Here is a 19,730-nt window from a genome sequence, read left to right as displayed (position 1 = left end):
AATTTTCCTGAACTGAGAAACAGTATCAAACTAAGCTCAAATTGCAAAAGCTATAACAATAACTCTTGATGCAGAGATCCCGGAAGTTTGCTTGACGAAAAAGATACTTCTGTCCAACTTGAGCCTGCGAAACATTTCAAACCAAATGGTACCTTTTAAACCACTCGAACCAAGTGGTTTGACCCATTGATACCATTCTAACCAAATGGTACCGTCCATACCAAGAACTACCACTCGAAATCTCGAACCTGTATATTTTAATAGTATCCATTACTGTAAGCATTAATTGTCCATTAATGATTTATAAATAACCTGATAAGCTATTCCAATGTTCTTTGCATGTCAGAATTTTATGATTGTAAACAAATAATATATCTCTGTAAGTAAATAATTGATGATCGCAAGTGTCAATTTCTTGTTTTATTTTCGTGTTCATGTTATTTTACGAAGATTTTCTGAAATTATTATATTGGTGTGTTAAGGAACATTCCAAAGTTAAATCAAGAAACATCAAGTTTGGACCTGAATCACGCAAATGTGTGCTCGCCAAAAGTGGCGCACGAGCCTGCATTTGCACCCAAAATTGGTTAACCAGAGCTTTTTGTTAACTTTGTTTCAATCATGCTGGTCTGGCTAATACGTCGAAAGTTGTGATGTCATAGAGAAGAATGACACTTGGTTGTTGAAGGAAACAAAGTATCAAGAGGCGATCAGAGTGTTTTCGTTTTGCTGAATTTTGTACCATGTTATTATACCGTAGGTGGTAAACAAAAGGTAGATTTCGGTGCGATTAGTTACAGTGTACTGGTCAGGCCATTAACAAATGTTTTGAATGATTTACGCCAGACGCTAGGGAAGTGGTTGGAGTACTGGGCTCAAAACATATGCTTATTAGATTCAATAATCAGCGATAGCATCATTTCTATTGCTTTATCCTTGAGCAAGGGCCGAAAATGCTTGCTTTCATTCTGTGATGCCAATAGTAAAAAGGTCCCTAGCTCTGGCAATACTATATGAAAATAATAAATCAAACATAAAACGAGTGTATGCTGGTGTTTCCGGGAACTTTGAAGCCTATGCCTATCATCGCCCAAGTTAAGTTGTGCAAATACCATGTCATGTAGATGGTCAGGTACTGACACTACTGCTTTATTAGGTTTCCTAATAGGACTACCGTATATGCTGGCATATAGGCCAACCCGGCATAAAAGACCACTACCAGCTTTTGGGTCCAGAATATTGATTTACCTACACTTGCCGTATAAGCTCATGCCACGTTTTGGCCTTTGACTACAATAGAATAATTGCTAGTCTTTGCCTGTGACGTTCGCTCGCCATCGCAACACTACAACTTCATAACAATGCATTGTGTTTTGAACAAAACACGTCCTACAACATAATTGCTGTCAACCGCAACACAACTTCCTGCATAATTGTCTGTTAGTCCCACTACGGCACTTACAATGTCTATTTATTTTTTTTATTACGCTTTAAACGAATTTGAACTGATGTGTGCATTTGTTCACTTTTCACATCATCTGCTTTACTCACAAAGAGTCACGATCAAGATAGCCAAGTGCACTCTTGCGGAAAGATAAAAGTGTGATACCGTAACCGCAATGGAGAACTGTCTTGATGCGTTGTTTATTTACCGTTGAATAGGGAAGAACGCAAGTCGGTTATGTCGGCACTAATGATTTTATGCAGTCAGAGCGAAATTTTTTTAAGTAACATTTTATACTCGTCGTATAAGCCTACTGCTAATTTTTTGGATGATTTGGACATGCTCAAAAGTGGGCTTATACGCATATATATATGTGACCTGTGATGCTGTATGCTGTGCAACTGATTCTGGCTGATTGTCCAATCACTAGTTCAAATGTTTTCTCTTCAACAACGAGAGGGTAGTAGAAGTGGATCATATATTGGCCACTGGCCCACTACTTAATGACACATAACTTCATTTTTATCATTTACTGTTCTCTGTGCAATTCCACAGGAAGAATTTACTGTGAAAAATAGTTAACACCAGATAAATTGCTGTAAGCTTCCAAAAAATATTATATATAATATTGACTGGTGATTGGATTGAAAAAAAATATAAATGAAATAATTGTAGAGAATTAATATAGGTTTGCTAGATCTTCATACTACTTACTTCAAAAACTTGCAATGTTATTTGAGAGAGATTTCAAACTTGTCAACAGATGAACATCAACATTGTTTAAACACTCATTGAAAAAAAAATTGTTGTTGTCCCCTGCATGGATTTTAAATGAAGTAAGTAAGTAAGATTTACTGGAAATGGGGTCCTGCTTAGGAACCCATCGGTCTCGAAATCACCCCAGATATGGATCATCTAGATATCCAGGTAAATTATCTTATTTTATAAATGAATCTTTTGCAATATTTGAGGACTGCTTTTTAAAAATTATGTTAACTTTGTTGGCTTATTTTACATTACGAATTTGCAAAATTTAAGTACACATGCTTTCGATTTGACTTGAGTCACCACAGCCATGAGCCCATGACACATTAATTTTTGTGCCTGGCGAAGTGGCAAGGATTTTAATTTGTTTTACATAATTATGAAAGCAAAAATGTTTCTCAAGTAAAATATATAATTATGGTATTTCTGTTAAAGATGGAAATTAAATCCAGTCAAGTTTTTCTTTTTCAACAATGCTATGTTTCTTGTTGGTCAATTACATAACTGTGAATAATACCTTTTTCCATAGATTTCATTATATTTATACATTTTTCAGCTATTGGCAAAAACCAACCTCTTCGAAAGGAACATCCTAAATGGAAAAGTGGTGTTCCCCTGACTGAAGGGCAACTTAGAAGTAAAAGAGATGAGTTTTGGGACACTGCACCTGCTTTTGATGGTTGTATACCTAAAGAATCTTTCCCATTTTTTTGGTTGCAGTGGTTCTAGTCAACTAGTGTATGATTACATACATACTATGTCTGTGCTGAGTAACACAAATAACTTGTTTAAAGGACGCAAGGAAATTTGGGATGCTTTAAAAGCAGCTGCTACTGCAATGGAAAGTGGAGACAATGCTTTAGCTCAAGCTATTATTGATGGTGCTAATATTGTTTTGCCACATGGTAAGAGGGAAGCATTTCTGAATGGTTTATCTACATATAATGCTTGATCAATAGGCATATCTCTAGTTTACATAAGCCCATATTCAAAAGTGGATTTTTTTTGCCCAAAAACACACATATCTCTGATATTTATAATTTTATCTACATTCTGCATGTCATCTGGATCTTTGAAATGTGCCAACTGCTGGGGTGATTTCGAGGCTACAAACCAACACCAACCAAGCTGCCCTCTAATTGGTTCAAATAGATTTTTAAAGGCATCGGTTAATTAAGAATCTAACGGAACTACAAAAATCATATTTTTTCATACATACACCTCCTCAATGTCCTCTAGTTGTTGTTCCAATATTTTACACCAAGCACTTGTAATTCTGGTCTGAAACTAGGCTTGAACTATACAAGGAAAATAATAATTAATTATAGGCAAGGCCAACAATAATAGAAATATAATGCAATACCAATCAAAGCATGATGAAGTATACTGAATACTGCTATGCCAGTTCATAGCGTCCCTGCAGACCTGCTCATTGCTGATGTTGTCCAGGGTTGCTGTGGCATCCTGTTTAAAACCAATGATTTATGGGATACAAATAATGTTATACGAGATGAAGCAAAAGCTGTGTTTGTAATTGTCAGGTACGTTACTCGACTGCTATGATGAGCTTGGAGCACACTACCAGCTTCCTGTCTATTGTTTGTCATCACCCATCGACCTGGTAAAGGATGAAATTAGTGTTCACAGCGACACTGTAGAAGATCTACCAGAGATAGAGCCAGATAATCAGTTAGTGGTTAAATTTATGAAACATGTGCCATTTATAATTACATATCTTTGGTGTCAATGGGGACTGTTAGGGTTAAAAGTAAGATATAACAGTAAGCAAACGTTCCTGTGTACTATGTAGGTGTTTAAGTTAAAAGCTATCCCTCAAATCAAAGTTACAATATAAATAAAAATAAGCTTCCACTGTTTTGGATCTAGCCGGGACTATAAATCTGTTTTATGACTAAGTGCATGCTTTAGACCAGGGATGTCCAACCTTTTATTATAGTGGGCCGCATTGTCACTTGAAATAATTCAATGGGCCGCAGAACCTATTAAATTTCAAGAAAAATGGATACATAAAGAGCTGACTGGTACATTTTAATTAGGCTAAGATTCAAAGTTCAAAATACTACTTGGAGTGAAAATGACTAGCGGGCCGCACAAAAATCTCAGGTGGGCCGCAATGTGGCCCGCGGGCCGCAGGTTGGACATCCGTGCTTTAGACCAAGGCTTCTCAAACATTTTTGTTCTGAGACCCCATTTTAGAAAACATATTCTATACGACCCCTTGATTGGTGGCCCTAGCCTATTATACACGTTAATGTCATTAAAACAATAAACCACCCATCACAAATATGAAGTGATATTCTTGTCTATGGAAAAATCATACAAATGCACACAATCTACGAAAGTAACTGTACAGTAATAAAAGAACCGCATAATGGAAACAGTAAATCGAACCAAAAATTAACAAAATAATCAATTGATAAAAGTTGAATTTGTTTGACGACCCATAGTTTGAGAATCCATGCTTTAGACCAGAAACTTTCTGCCACAAGCTAAAGGAAAAAGTTGTTTAACATTTTTCTTTCCAGTATATTATAAACATATCCTTTAATGTAACCTATCCAACATTTAAAAAAAGTTAGGCTCATCAGTCATCATGTATTTACACGAGTTTTAATTACGACCATATGGTATCCAAAAAAGTTTGTGTGATACCAAAGTTTATTACAGCAAACAATCATGTATATATACAGTGATTTCCCGTTCATTTGTACTTCATATAACTGGCATTTGATTATCTGGTCGCTGGATGAAGCGGCTTTATGATGCAACAACACAGTTAACACAAACGACATGTGAAGCCTTCTGCAGCTATAGCTGTTTACAGTGTGTGTCTGATATAGTGTATTCTCATTAATGTTTGTTGTACAAACTAAATCCTATATTGTGTCTTAAAATTTTGAGATGACTTCATATTTAAAAGGCGACATGAAATGTAAAAGAATCGTTTTAAGTCTTAAATATTAGACTTCACTTATCCACTCAAATTTCTAAAAAGATTGTCTGAACAAGACCAGATAATCAAGGAAGCACTGTATATATTAATTTCTTTTAGATGTGGCAAATCAACATTACCACTGGAATGGCAACAATCGGTATTAATATTAATAAAAATGGGTATTTTTTTGATCAAGTTATCCAGGTCAATCACATTTTACTCTATAACACTAGAAACAAATTGAGCCCAATTCATAGGCTAGCTTCCATTATAGCAGAGAAATATTTTTTTAATAATATGTAGTCTGTAGTTTTAAGAAAGTGAGAGCCAGATTAGTGCATCTATTTCAATACAGTGGTTGGCAGTTTAAAATGTCTGTTGGGAAGGTAAACTTTTTGAACACAAAGTATGTTGGAAAACTGCACAAACTATCGAGAATTATGGCACAATTTTCATGTAGCAACTTTCTTACTTGTAATATATGTACTGTATTTTTAAATTTTCCAACCATACCTAAAAGTTATCATTTTTGTCTATTTACGAAATATTAATGTATGTATATTTTTATAGTTGTTTTTGATGAAGATTTTTAAGCATAATTTTTTGTGTAATATGTGTAAAATATTAAAGTACTTCTTGGAAGAAACCGATCTTTGTGTGACTTAAAACTTACTTTACCAACTAGCAGCGTTTTCAAATAATACTTGTGTTTTTGTATTGACAGTGTAAATCTTTTGTATGTGTAAAACTATTTTATGTATACAGTTCTATATGAATATTCTTATTTGTTTGCAAATTACAGAATAAAGCTAGTTGACTGGGCTTTTGCATGGTTTGATTAAACTCATGAAAAAGTTGGGTTAATATGTGAATTTAGTATTGTGTTTAAACGTTTGCATTGTAATACTTTGTGCGTGATAAATTGAAACTGTTTGTATAGGTCAGCAACCACTCTTCGAATGAGGCTTTCATCAGAGAAAGAAGTCAAATTACAAGTTCTTTCAACTGATTCGATATCTGTTGCTAAACGACGTCTTGAACAACAGGTATAATGGGTATATACAACAGCAAAAACTTCACTGCCTTCTAGGAGTTTATTTTCAGTTAGTTAGTTTTAAAGGTGACGTATTTTAAAAACAGTTTGTGTTCTAATGCAGGAAAACATAGCTGTCAACACTCAACGTTGGTTCTTTGCTGGAAAAATGCTTACCGATCACATGCATATAGAACAGTGTAAATTGGAAAAAGGATTTGTTGTGCAATGTATAATTACACAACCTATAACATAGCCAACCTGTGCAAATGCAGCTTCATTTTTATGTGTTTCCTAATTCTCAGATTGAAATCAAATTTGAGCCTTTGTGTGCTAGATGATGTAAATGAAATCTCATTTCATTTTGAATGTCTATTTATACTAAGCCAATTTGTAATCAGTTGTTTTAAGACATATTATACACTTGTCAAATTCTAATGAGGGTAAATACTTGTGTTTTTCTGGTCATTCAGCAGCTTAGCGTCGTCAGTTATGAACGTAACTTACATGCATATCTAAGCAATACAGCTTCCTGTTTATAATCGAACAATCGTGGAACACCATACAATCAGTTACACGTTCTAGATTGTTTCACTTTTGTCAAACCTTTTTTTGCAATGTTTTGCTTTGAACTGAATTTCGAAACTGTACATAACTTTCCAGTGTTTGTGATGCTTTATTTGCAATAACTTATAACAAATAAGCTTCACAAGTGAAGCTTACTAAGAAGTGTCAATTAGTTAGATAACAATAGTAACTTACACTGTAGTGTCAATTTATTAAAATTACCAACGATTTTTGAACTGAAGTTACAAACAATTTATTTCTTAGTCATAAGTTAATATTACTGTGGTGTTAAATATTCAAATTTTTGTTTTGTAACTTAGCAGTTTTGTTGCAAAACACTTTGATCTATGTCTATTGATATATTCAACATCAGTTAAGAAACATGTACTTAAGCTTTCAGTGCAAGCTGCTTTTTATTCAACTTCACCTTTTATTGCTTTTTAGGTAATTTCCTTCTTGCATGTTCTCAGTTTGTTATGTAAATGTGCCGATTTTGTCCAAGTGATACAATATGTATCATAATTTTTGTAATTTTGTTCTGCATGTCTGGATACAATGCCAACCGTCAGTGCTCTTGGTCACCTTCAACATATGTATATAATTGTTTAGAAGAAAGCCAAAGGGTTGCCATATATAGTCACCTATGATGGTTTTAGCAGTTGTAGAGTAAAATGTCCATATGTATACTTTTAAGTTATCTGTTTACATTGCAGTTTTGTAAAATATTTTTCAATTTGATTGTTTATGTGCTGCGTGCATTTTTGTATGTGCAATTATATTTGCTTAAACTGTAAACAATTGCTTAGATATTACAAAATAGCAAGAGCGTTACAGTGCTAGGTGAAGATAATAGTACTTTTTAATCCACTCTTCAAATTTGGTACTTCATTTATAAGTAACCATCCTGATATGCATATAGAAATGCTCACAAATAACACAAGACAAAACAACAAGAAAATACACAGTTGCAAGTATATTATTAATAATTATATATAGCTTCACTGATTAATGCAAAGAAATACCAATCTGGCAAACAATGTGTTTATATTATAATTGCAAAACAGTCAACACTTGGCATTTTGCTTTCAGAAATTACAGCCGCAATTTCACAAATTATGAGATTTTACAAACCACTTTGCCATAGCAACCAGCAAAAGTAAAGGACACATTGCTGACAGACACGCTTGTTCCTTAGTAGTTAATGCTGAATGAGATTTCAGTTATCCTTCTTGTCAGAAATTGTACTTGTTTCCTTTTGAAGAGCTTCAACTTCCCCCATCAAGCGATCATATTCTCTGTTGGTGGCTTCTGCCTGAGTTTTCATGGTTTCCATATCAGCTTGTGCTGCTTTTGTCTCTGAACATGAGAAATGTAGTAAAAAGATTAGATACATTTGGACAAGATATGCTCAACTTAATGTTCACATTAAAAAAACTCCTGACAATACCGTTTCTTGCTTCAGCCAGTTTGGTTTTCAGTTGCTCTATTTCCTTTTTAAATTGTGAATCCTGTGGTGTTTCTTTTTCCTCGTCGCCATGATCCAAAAGTTGCTAAAAATATTCTTAATAAGAATATATACAATATTAAATGACACTTATTTAACTAATTTGATGTACTCATCAAACCTGTGCAGCACGTGTGGCACTTTCTGCCTGTCTCTTTGTTGCATCAAAATTAGCCTCCAATGTAGCACTATCTGATATAAGCAATACCAAACGCCTCAAGACACTTAAGCAGAAGAAAAAACATATCATAACGTGACATAATATACTTCAATCATTATCACATTACAATAATAATTCTACGAAAAGTGTATCCATAATTAGTTTATGGTTGTTAAATACTGAAAATTACTGTAACAAAAATGTTAAAGCATTAAATCTAGTAGAACATACAGCCAAAGAAATAGGGCAAATCCGGATATATACAGGTTACGTTGTGCACGAAACAACATCATAAGAACATGGTCCTGTGCATTAGGGTTATTTGACAGATTGACCTGTTGTGCATCAGGCAGGGAATATTTTCTCACTTCTCGTACAGCATCTACCCATTTAAAGTCATTTAAAACTTTTGATAGCAAACTTTCAATGTTTCTAACCTAGCCAAGAATTCCTCAATGTAAATTTCTTTAAATTTTTACTACCTGCTTTGTTCATTTAAAATTCTATATGAGACAGTTTACATATCGCAAATAATAACAGAATTAGAAATACTGCAAATTAAAATAGTTATGATTTCTTAATCATAGATTATAATGCATATTGAGTAAAAATGCTCAGTAAGGGTGAGTACATACCAGCAAACAACAAACAAAGGATTGATATAAGAACCATGAAATACAGGTTTCCATAGCTTACAAACAAAGCAAAGAGTCGAGATTTGAACACATACTTCCATCTGCAAAATATTAGGCAAATTAGTTAAGATAACTCTGGGTGATTTTCATGCTTAAGAATACCAGCATTTTTTTTTATAAACCCTTCAAGATGCATATAACGGATACGATACCATATCATGTTCAGATCATTTAAGTTACTCAGATTCATGCAAACAAACTGTTGACATGACCAACTTCTAAATCTATTCATGTCAGTACAATACAATATCGGCTAATTGGGCTGTAAAATTCCCTTAACGTGATTGATAAATGTAATTGCAACCGGAGTTCAATCCTGAACTTTATTTGGTGGGTCTGAAAGTGTTTCTTTTCTTTCTTTTATTCCACCATTTATGATATGTATCGGGTTTTACCAAAAAATTGCAAGAATTACAACAAATGCAGCACACTTCATATTTTATTAACTACTACTTAGTAGTACGGTTGCTACTAACATACGCTACTACTACATACGTACTACTGTACGGCTTTGTACTATGGAATTTGTGAACTTTAAAGAAAATGCATTCTAAAAAAATCAAAGTCAGTAGTTAAGTCTGACTTACATAACCACACTGGCATCTGTCTTGGACTGTGGAAGCTATTGGTTTAGAAATTAAGCACTGGTACAATTAAGGAATTTGCAAGTGACCTTTTAATGCAACCTGTCAACCATGACAGAACTGCATGAAAATAGGATTTTCTATTTGTAACAGGCTGTCACTATTTTACAATAAAAGTGTTTGGTTGAAGCTATTGTTACAGTGTTTTTGTTAACCTAACTTAAAAGTAACTTCAATCTACCTTCTATCCTGAAATGAATCCTAAATTGCTAAAATCAACTTCTTGAATATCCATTTTCCTAACTGCCTAGCTTGACAATGGGTTGCATGGTGAAATGGTCACTTTTTTGCATTAACTAGAATAAACTCATTTGTGAAGACGTGAGATCGGCATTAGGTGTTTATGGTGTATAGCGAAGCAAATGATAAGGCAATTTGATAGTATTAATGTTTAAAATATAAGCATGTGTTGGCAGCAATAGATAATGGAAGATGTTTAGACAATGGAGCACATGTGACAGCAACGTTTAGATAAACAACACTATATAATCCAGGAAACAGTTTCATGGCCTCACTGCATTATATTATATAAATTATAGATGTTATTTTTTTTGTCAACTCAAAAGTTTTATAACAAATATATATCGTATTTAAGTATCAGTCTTTGGCAAATTCACTTTGTATCAGCTTATCTCAAATGCACAATGGCAGTTTATTTTAGTAGATTTTTTATTAACATATTGTTAAAGCGATATGACATGAAAAACTTCGTATGTAAAATGTTTACAATATAATGTTCACTGCTAGTTATTGGTAAAAATTAGAATTGTCTATAACCAGAGGTGGGCAGTCGGTACTTTGAAAGTATCGTCAGTAACGGTACTGGTACTTGGGAAAAAATGTACCCATGGATCTGGTATTCAGTACTATTTTTAAAAATTAGTTCGGTTCTTTGTCGGTACTCGGGACCAGTATTTTTGTGTAAAAGATGCTACTGCAAATGCAATGTTTGTTGCAATTATGTCTCCGGTAAAGGTTACTCCAGGTCAAAACATATGTGACGTTAATCGCTTGCAATTTTACTTGACATTTCTAGATTAAAAAAGATCAACAATTGCTAAAAATACTATTAAGCATTAATTAACATAGTGTTTTGGAAACATACTTGTTAAAATTTTGAAATAATCATGTGAAAAGTACTGAGATCGATTGAAATTTCTTGAAAATGTAATTCGGTACTTTTTTTCAAAAGTACCGACGGTACCGGTAATGCCTACCTATGTCTATAACACTATACTTGTAATTAAGCAAAAATGCATATTCACCGTTTGGCATTGATGAATGGCAGGCAGAGAAGAATACAGATTGCTATCTCAAGGTACAAAAAACCTGCAACGAATGTCCACTGAATTGACATCGTCTGAAGTTTGTGACAAACTGGCAGATAATAAAACTTAACTGAATTATGTTTCGTTGTACATATATTACTGAAACAAACATAACAGAAATAATTAACAATGCTTTCACAAAGTTTCTACAGTTTAGTATAGGCTAATGGAACTTTTGTTTCATGTTTGGCAAATAAAGTATACACCTTCAAAAGCGAGCTAAGCAAAATATTGGCTGGTTAATTAGCTTATAACACTAAATATTAGTTTCATAGTTTTGCGCATTGTTTAAATTAAAGACTTAATACTTTTTTATATAGGCCTAAAGGCGGTTTCTCAAAATGTTCTGGGTTCACTGAGTATATGTAGAGGTACCTGGCCTAAAGGAAGTTTTACACCTGCCACACTTTCTACTATGGGTACCCAGCTGCAGTTGGACCATGCTGCACTAAGTAGTACAGTTGAAAGTTAACGAGAAGACTAGTGATGCAGTATACATATACTATAGTGAAAGTGTTTCAAGTTATAACAAACTTTGACTAAAACGAAATTGACAAGCTTTCAAGCTGTTTTTTTAATCGAAGCCTCTATTGTCTCATAATATCTATCTGTAATATCTGTAATGCCTATCTGTAATAATATCACGGATAAAATAAGGCTAAACTGGTTAGCTATATAGAATATTAGGCTATATAAGAAGCCCAATCTTGTGGACTAAATTTTATTAATTGTGAAAACGTTTTATGTACAGTAAATTCCGGTCTAGGCCTAGTGGCCTACTGACTTTCCACTGATGCTAGCCTAGGCTTTGGTTTTAATAGATCTAAGCCTAGCGTGAACAACACCCATTTTAGCCATTTAACGTTTCTGCCGAAAGAAAAAAAAATTGATTTTTTTGCCATCCAAATAATAAATAAATTACTTAATTAAGAGTTGCATGGCCCGCGGCGTGGGCAGGCGAAAGACAATAGCAAGCCAATAAGCCTATCTATATGTAAATACGACACTAATAGGCCTACACTGTAAAAAATCTTTTCTAATTATAAGTCAGTGAGACAATTTAGACTAACTATAAGCCATACTTTTCGTTGGAAGACTAATTATTAGTCTCAATTGTCTCACTGACTTATAATTAGAAAAGATTTTTTACAGTGTATTAGTTAGGTCTATTGTTAGGCAGCAATCAGCAAGGATAGTTTATTTTCAGGGTTTACTTGGCTTAACTTCCACAGCAGTGTTTGACATAACATCTCAGGTCCTCGACCTGAACTAATCGAACACCACATAAATGATCAATGTAAGAGTCTAGCCCATAGGTGTCAAACTCCCGGCCCGCTTTACAATAAAACTTGGCCCGCAATGCTATTTTATACATTGAACTATTTCCGGCCCGCGAGATCATTGTGCAGTATTACTTACTTTTTTCAAGCAAGAAACAAGATTATAACAAATCGCACAATACAGCAGCACAACAGTTGCCTCATCATACGATAGAATAAATCGATTTATTCCCAGCCAAAACCGTCAAAAAAAACAAAAATTTGGTGCTGTTTCGCTGACTGTTCCAATTCATATACTCGTGTCACGAAACGTTCAATCAAGTTTTATCCTTACGGCCCGCGGCGTTAAATAAGTTTTGAGTTTTGGCCCCTGGTGCGATTGAGTTTGACACCCCTGGTCTAGCCTATACCTAGCCTTAGCCTATCTCTCCAATATTTTGCTGTTCAACTTTCATGAGACTAATTGAAGACAATAGGGTTATTCCCCTAAACCAAACAGTTGAGTTGACACGTCATTGACATGTGAACATAGGAAATCATTCAAGCTATGTTGCAATCTAGTTGAAATTAGGTAACAGATTGGGTATTTATCATCAAACCACCAAGGTTAGGTAATAAATGAAGTAGCCAATTTGGAAAACGAAACCTCGAAAAAAGCGGTGTAAACATTACGACAAAGGTAGACTGAAAAATATTTCAGGGTTTAAGCTAAATCTCCATCCCAACAAGTATTTCTTCATTCTTTGTTTTCTTTCTTCCACGTCTCACTTTCTTGGGCTGGTCTTGCTTCTTTGCTTCGTGCAGTCGTTTAGCTTGCCACGACTCTCCACCCCCAGCAACACTTCCACCTGCTTCGTTTTCCGCTTCGACTTTGGTCTAAGCAAGCATTTAAATCATTTATTTACACAAATAAATCGTAAAAAGCATCAAAAGCATAAAAAAAAACCTGAAAAGAAAAATCCAGTTGTTGTATATCACAAGTATATGGTTCCACAAGCATGCAAAGGCAGAGCTGTACCTACAACTTAATACAAGCACTAGTTTTAATACTCGAGTACAAGGACTTACTTTAAGACACATTCAAGTACAAGTACCAGGCCAGATAGCAAGTACTCAGGGTAAGTAATCGAGTACTTCTTTGTAATTTAATTTACGAAACAATTATTTAAAGCCTTCATTCTTACACATGGTATGCGAATTTTGGCAAAATAATGATTAAAAGAGTAATAGTTAAAAAAAACATCGGATAGATGACTAGTCATACTGCATTGCTGCTTAAACTTATAGTTAGATAAACCTGTTTAAGAAAGCATAATCTGAAGTAACAAATCATTAATCTTAGTAAAAAGCACAAAAAAATTGTGCTATTGTATAAATAATTCTATACTACTATTATACACAATCCAAACCTATAGATAATTCTATTACTACCAGCAACTTCTCATCAACAGTGTAAGTTTCCAATTTACATATTAATGCATTACATTGTTATACTTTCGTCGGACCCTTTCAAGGGCAAGCATTCCTTTAATCAAGACCTTCCATCGCGAATAAACTTTTTGTTCCAGTTTTTCCTGCGCACGTTTAGCGACATGCGCTTGTTCCTCTGTCCAGGCTATTCTCAGAATTTCTTCGTGTTCAGCGCACGCAATGTATCCATCGGTTCTGTTATTTATATTATAAGTTTAACAACTTTTCCAGCTAACTTGTATACAACAACGACTTGATAAACGTGATGATCACACAACAGTTTTTAAAAAATTTAATTAAGCAAGATGTACTAATTGATTGTACTTACACTGGGTGCGGAAATCCATGATGAGTATCAAATCCAACAATGGCAGTTGCTACATCTATATTCAGCTTCCGAGCAGTTAGATTTAACGATGGCAACCTCATATGAACGCAGCCGATTGGAAGCATGCATGGTTTATAAAGATCTACATTTCCATAGTCATTGCGCGGTACCTTCAAAATCGCAAACATTTTGACTTTAATTTCTCGGAAATTGTGGCAACTGATCAATGATTTTCTTCAACATGGTGAAGTATCAGGTTACTATGACATTTATAAATAAGCATGGTTTCGAAGTTTTTCCACAACTTCACTAAACCCACCTTCCCATTCTTTGCGACTGGAGGCTTATAATTTTCTGTTTGCCACTTTCCAAACAGCGGAAGAGACAATGCATCAGAATCTCTATTGAGTTTCTTATTCATCAAATATGAAGCAACCATTTTATAAGGTTCTTCTCCATCTTTAACAGAAAGTGCCTGAAAAGCAATTGGCAGCTGATAAATCAATGATTTCCATTACTGAGGAATTAATTAAAACCACCATCATAACCACTAACTTTGAATTAATCTAGTAAAATAAAAAATATACAATATAACTAACAATGCATGATCTAGTAAATGTAATATTTCCAGTGGAAAGTTTCCTTACTAATTGAAGCCATTTTTCTCTGGTGTGTAAGACATGCACTGATGAACGCGGTAGAATTTCTTCTCCTCTGATGTAACCAATGGGTGGAATATCAGGAGGATAAATACCTTCATATTTCAAAAGATGACGCCTCAGTGCATAAAGAGGATGACTTTTGAAAGCGCCGATGCTGGTAGGTAAAGGTCGCGATAGCAAAGCTGTTTCTAGTTGTTCGTTCTCTTCTTGATCTTGAACCTAGGAATATTGATGAAAAAATACTGTTGTAAAATTACATGAAAGATTCAGCTCAGGCACTGATAATGAAAAAAACAACTTAAAGAGCAATACGATAAACAGCAAAAGAGTCCTAAAGTGTTGTGTAATGCTAATGTTATCCTATATTCCGTTCAAACAGAAGAGTATTTCACCCGTCACGCAATATATCATTACCTGATCCTTGGTCTTGAACAGCTTTAATGTATTTCTCCACCAGTCTTTATCTACATTGCCAATTCGAAGTTTGCGGGTGGTGGTTAGCCAGCTTGATGCGTAACGAGCGGTGACATCTTTCACACAATGCTCATTATCAAACCCAACAACATAGTGAAGAGGACCACTAACCAAAGCTTCCATTTGCTTAGGCTGATCGATAGTTCCAGATATACAATCAATGCATAGCCATCCAACCTTTATGCACAACAAATGTCTTTATATATTTTAGGTTACATCCAAAAATTCAAGAAAAATATGTTTTGTAAATAAAGCTTAGCTGAGCACTTACATCTCGCAAATAAACTTCTATCCACTGATTGATGAACTGATCAGGCTTACAGGCCTTATTTCTGCCAGGTGATTTTGTTTCTGTTCCAATTTACAATACATAAAATTTTGAAAAACAAAGTAAATTCTTAGTTCTAATATTATAATTGGTCTATTACAGTAGTGGCTTAACTAACTCAACATTAGACTCACTTATGGATTTGCCTTTAGGCAGAGGAAGACGGTTTGACAATTTAACTGACTTCTTTTTAACTGACTTTACCTCAAAGTCCTCGTCACCGCTTGCATCACTGTAAACACTTTCTTCATCAGAAGTCCTTGATTTTTCCTTAATATAAATTGAAGAGCTGCAAATTCATTCACAGAAAACAGACAACAGCTTTTAATTTCCAACTAGAGAATACCTTTTCAGCTTTTCTCTTTCTAACATGTCGAACAGAGTGACCAGTGGCCTTTATTGTCTCCAGCTCAGTATTAGAATTCACATCTTCTGCTGTATCTTCACTCTTTTGTTTCTAGAAATTAAAAAATAACAATATAACAGTACTGTCTAATACATGTAGAACAGTAAAGAACTAGAGATTGGTTTTATAGCATGATAATATGATTAATACGATATGATACCTTCTTAATTCTTTTCGATTTCAAAGAATTTTTCATGCCAAGCGGCTCATCTTTTAGTGCTGGAGCCAGTGTATCATTTTCACCTTGCACATAATTTGATGACTTGTTTTTGGCTGCCTTTGCTCGCTTACTTAGTTTCGTGGCAGGGGAATAATTTTCACCTGACTTCACACAAACATCATCATCTGAGCTAAATGTGTATTTAGAAATGGTGGATTTTCTCAATTTATTTAGCTTTAAGACTGGTGCAGATACTCCTGATTTTGAATCCACATTCGTCTCTGATTCACAGTTTAACTTTTTGCACTGTTTTAAAGAGCTTTTCTTTTTTTGTGCTGTAGCATTATTTTTGTTCTTTTGTTTTGAAGGCATTCTATTTCCACTAGATTTGAGAACTTGTGTGCTGCGAGTTCTTCTCGGACTTATCTTTACTTCATCATTAGCTCCATCAAGTTGAGGAATAACCTGAGTTTCAGAACTCAAGAGTTTGGTTTTAAACTTTGATTCTGACACTCCTTCCCTGACCTGCAAAATACAAATTTTCAAACATGATCAGACACGTGTAGTCTAATAACATAACAGCAGTGTTGTAACTAGTGATGAGTGTTGTAGTTGTGTTGTGTTGTAACTAGTAGTGATAACCTGAATCGCTATCATGAACTGGAAGAATCAATTATTTCTTGAAAATGAATACAAAAATTGTTTTAAAATTTAAGATTTCTAAAACAAATTATTTTTGATCATAAACGCATAGGTATACAGCCCAACTTGATGCACCAGTCACTAACCAGAAAAGTGTTTTTTAAGATCTAACTGCAGCTCTGCTCCGTTAATAACCCTTTTTCAAATTAATTGACAAGCAAAAAATACAGAATAATTGTACCAACAAGATCAACAAAAAAGTTTTGAAATTTTAAATGTTGAGAATCAGAGTTGGCATTGATATAAAAATATTTTACTGGTATTGGCATTCTGGAATATTGGAAATCTGAATAAGCGAAAATCTTGAATAGAACTCTTCACTAGCAGCAACGTAAAACTTCCTTGAATAAATTACTTTTTGAAGTATTTCTTGAAACTGGTTTGCTTTCTCTAACTCTTGTTTTTCAGATGGTATTTTCAGCGGTAATGGTTGCAATGACATCACAAGTCTTGCTTGTAAACCAAGTGATCGCAAAACAAGAAGATGAATCTGATACAAGATAAAAAATCTTATGATTATAAAGTATAATAATGAAATTGTAAGTCACTTAAAATATAAAAAACATTCATATGAAAACATAACAATTCATAACACATCTTCACAACAACCTAATTTTTAACTATTTCTGCAAGACATACTGTAAATTACCATGATTATGTCAATTTTGTATTCAGCATTTACAGTGCCTTGGACAATTTTGGCAATGCTATCTGTTTTCTTGTGCAGGTCACACAGGCCTTTATTTTTCAATAAAACATTATTCTTAGACCAAAATGTTTCACCAACCCAGTTGAACACACTGAAACAAAGTTAATTGTTTTAAATACCAAGTACAAAATATGATGGTGATACTTAGAAGATTATAACTTGGTGTACAACTTCAAGAATTAAGTTTTAATAATTTTTTATGCTTTAATGTTTATTCATTTTAGTAAACTTTGCAAAATGTTACCTTGAAATCTTTTCCTTTGTTAGATTGTAGGCATACACTTTAATATATTTGGTTGGTAACAAAGATAAACATAGCCCTTTTAACTCATCATCGTTGCATATTTTATTTGTTTGTAAACCAATGCTTAAAAGGCACAACAGATGTGTCTAAAACAAGAAATATTGTTAGCAAAAGCATCTGATATTCTGAAAGTATGAATGCATATAACAGAGGTTGTACAACAGAAAAGATAAAAAAGTAATAACTTACCTATATATGTAAATATAGATACAAAAACAATAATAAATCATTGTGCATACTGATCTTCTTCGTTTATGATTGAACTTTTTCATGTTCACATCAATTTAAATAAACAAAGAAAAATTGATTGTATGAGAAATAATTTATAACAAATAAATAAAAATATATATATCAAATAAAAATCTCAGTGAACAGCATAATTCCAATTTTTGGGTATCTGCACACTTTATTTCTCATTAAAAACTGTTATACTTTTCAGACAGGATCCTAATCACTTACTTTATGCATGTTGACTCGCAATTCTCTCTTGCTCTTGTTAAATGCACGTTTTATCATAATCATCAACCATTCCCTTGTCTTGTCCTTTTTCTTTGATTGTTGCTTTAACACAACATCAGGTAAATCAAATTCAATCTGCAAAAAATATGGTACTTTGAAAGTCTAGAAGTAAATCGACTATAAGGTGATCAAAACATGTACAATAACCAAATATTACCTCAACATCTTTTTTTTCATGATGAATTGAGACATTTTTTTCCTCCACTTCTTCCCATTCATCTTCACTACTTCCTGGCTCAGGTATACTCTTATTTTTGCGTTTCGGCATTTTTATGCTGAAACCAGTTTCTATTATACACAACATGACATTTAACAGAAAAAGAATTTTGCTTCATTATTTCATAAAATTTTCTAAATGAAACTATGATACAGTATCTCTTCCAACGACTTCTACTTCTTAAAAGAGAAGCATGATTGCCTTGTAACCTTTTAAACTAAATTGGAGGAAATTTTGTTTCCAAGGAAATATCCATACCATGACTGATTGGAAGTAAGAGATCACAATAAAAGTGATCCAAAACCAACAAATATAAGTATTTACAGACAAAAATGTCAATCTTATCACCTTGTTTATCGTACGTGCCACGAGTAACAAGAAAAAATTTGGCACTTTAGTCAGAGAGTTTGAAAAGTTTATACATGCTTGGGGAGGAACTGGGGCAGTGCAGAGGAAATAGCGTCTTATCACAACCATGGTAACTACAAATTCACTTTCCTCTTCCATTTTTCTCTTGTTTAGACAAAAAAGATCACAGTGTTTCTTTTCTTTGAGAAAATGCTGTTGGCATAGTACGTCCTTGGCGTACTCGTTATGTACATAAAGCATACGTGAAAGAAACATAAGGCAGAAAAAGTCTTTCTTCACCTTTCCCTAACGTTTGTTATGTTTTGAGCTATAACAATTGGTTAACGTAACACTAACCCATGAAACACGACCTATGAATCACTCGGCGACCCCACTTTACCTCCGACTGAGGGCAGGGGTTGAAATTTACTACATAGCTTATAGGAAGTCAAGTATCATATAGCTAAAATTAATCATTCTTACCAAATGATTTAAAATACTATGACGTTGTCTGTTTGCAACTAAATCCGTATTCGAAACAAATGCATTACGCATTTCAGCTTTTTGCTACATTGCAAAACAAATCCCAGAGGCCAGAGCCGAACCATCTTGGTAGCAACCATACCACCTGAAGTCAAAAGGTCCAACATTTGCAAACCAGCTTACGGATAAGTTAGTTGATCTTACATAACAAACAACATGCCCCAGTGATTGTATCACGTGACTG

At 33.9% G+C, this 19,730-nt stretch overlaps 3 protein-coding genes across 3 annotated transcripts; 1 reads left to right on the top strand and 2 right to left on the bottom strand.

Moving 5' to 3' along the window:
* The first annotated feature begins 416 nt into the window (after positions 1 to 416).
* LOC143460841 (ubiquitin domain-containing protein 2-like) lies at positions 417 to 7,563 on the top strand. Its single transcript, XM_076958483.1, has 6 exons — positions 417 to 2,371; positions 2,766 to 2,888; positions 3,004 to 3,114; positions 3,751 to 3,898; positions 6,106 to 6,211; positions 6,323 to 7,563. The coding sequence occupies exons 1-6, from the start codon at positions 2,305 to 2,307 to the stop codon at positions 6,452 to 6,454; spliced, it is 687 nt and encodes a 228-aa protein (XP_076814598.1). The 5' UTR covers positions 417 to 2,304; the 3' UTR covers positions 6,455 to 7,563.
* Positions 7,564 to 7,723: 160 nt separating this feature from the next.
* On the bottom strand, positions 7,724 to 12,760 carry LOC143460840 (B-cell receptor-associated protein 31-like). The gene is made up of 6 exons (XM_076958482.1): positions 11,034 to 12,760; positions 9,065 to 9,165; positions 8,661 to 8,811; positions 8,391 to 8,493; positions 8,213 to 8,315; positions 7,724 to 8,121 (listed from the first exon to the last, which is right to left on the bottom strand). The coding sequence occupies exons 1-6, from the start codon at positions 11,123 to 11,125 to the stop codon at positions 7,982 to 7,984; spliced, it is 690 nt and encodes a 229-aa protein (XP_076814597.1). The 5' UTR covers positions 11,126 to 12,760; the 3' UTR covers positions 7,724 to 7,981.
* Positions 12,761 to 12,905: 145 nt separating this feature from the next.
* LOC143460838 (DNA repair protein complementing XP-C cells homolog) lies at positions 12,906 to 19,677 on the bottom strand. Its single transcript, XM_076958481.1, has 16 exons — positions 19,487 to 19,677; positions 18,596 to 18,726; positions 18,379 to 18,513; positions 17,860 to 18,005; positions 17,556 to 17,706; positions 17,262 to 17,396; positions 16,205 to 16,729; positions 15,985 to 16,095; positions 15,773 to 15,908; positions 15,582 to 15,661; positions 15,251 to 15,487; positions 14,822 to 15,055; positions 14,494 to 14,649; positions 14,175 to 14,344; positions 13,861 to 14,041; positions 12,906 to 13,252 (listed from the first exon to the last, which is right to left on the bottom strand). The coding sequence occupies exons 2-16, from the start codon at positions 18,704 to 18,706 to the stop codon at positions 13,085 to 13,087; spliced, it is 2,676 nt and encodes an 891-aa protein (XP_076814596.1). The 5' UTR covers positions 18,707 to 18,726; positions 19,487 to 19,677; the 3' UTR covers positions 12,906 to 13,084.
* Positions 19,678 to 19,730: the final 53 nt, after the last annotated feature.

The sequence above is a fragment of the Clavelina lepadiformis genome, chromosome 5 (genome assembly GCF_947623445.1).
Source record: "Clavelina lepadiformis chromosome 5, kaClaLepa1.1, whole genome shotgun sequence".
Classification (NCBI taxonomy): Eukaryota; Metazoa; Chordata; class Ascidiacea; order Aplousobranchia; family Clavelinidae; genus Clavelina; species Clavelina lepadiformis.
The sequence above is the reverse complement of the archived record's forward strand: the minus strand, read 5'-3'. Positions and strand labels throughout refer to the sequence as shown.

Excerpts from the sequence above, each read along its gene's own strand:
- LOC143460841 (XM_076958483.1), top strand. The coding sequence starts at position 2,305 with ATGGGGTCCTGCTTAGGAACCCATCGGTCTCGAAATCACCCCAGATAT. Across the intron at positions 3,899-6,105 it reads GAGATAGAGCCAGATAATCA|GTCAGCAACCACTCTTCGAA; the intron begins GTTAGTGGTTAA and ends CTGTTTGTATAG. Across the intron at positions 6,212-6,322 it reads AACGACGTCTTGAACAACAG|GAAAACATAGCTGTCAACAC; the intron begins GTATAATGGGTA and ends GTTCTAATGCAG.
- LOC143460838 (XM_076958481.1), bottom strand. The coding sequence starts at position 18,706 with ATGCCGAAACGCAAAAATAAGAGTATACCTGAGCCAGGAAGTAGTGAA. Across the intron at positions 17,397-17,555 it reads ACAAAATTGACATAATCATG|ATTCATCTTCTTGTTTTGCG; the intron begins GTAATTTACAGT and ends ATCTTGTATCAG. Across the intron at positions 15,488-15,581 it reads TAGAAGTTTATTTGCGAGAT|GTTGGATGGCTATGCATTGA; the intron begins GTAAGTGCTCAG and ends TTGTGCATAAAG.
- LOC143460840 (XM_076958482.1), bottom strand. The coding sequence starts at position 11,125 with ATGTCAATTCAGTGGACATTCGTTGCAGGTTTTTTGTACCTTGAGATA. Across the intron at positions 8,812-9,064 it reads CCTTTGTTTGTTGTTTGCTG|ATGCTGTACGAGAAGTGAGA; the intron begins GTATGTACTCAC and ends TTAAATGGGTAG. Across the intron at positions 8,122-8,212 it reads ACTGGCTGAAGCAAGAAACG|AGACAAAAGCAGCACAAGCT; the intron begins GTATTGTCAGGA and ends TCTCATGTTCAG.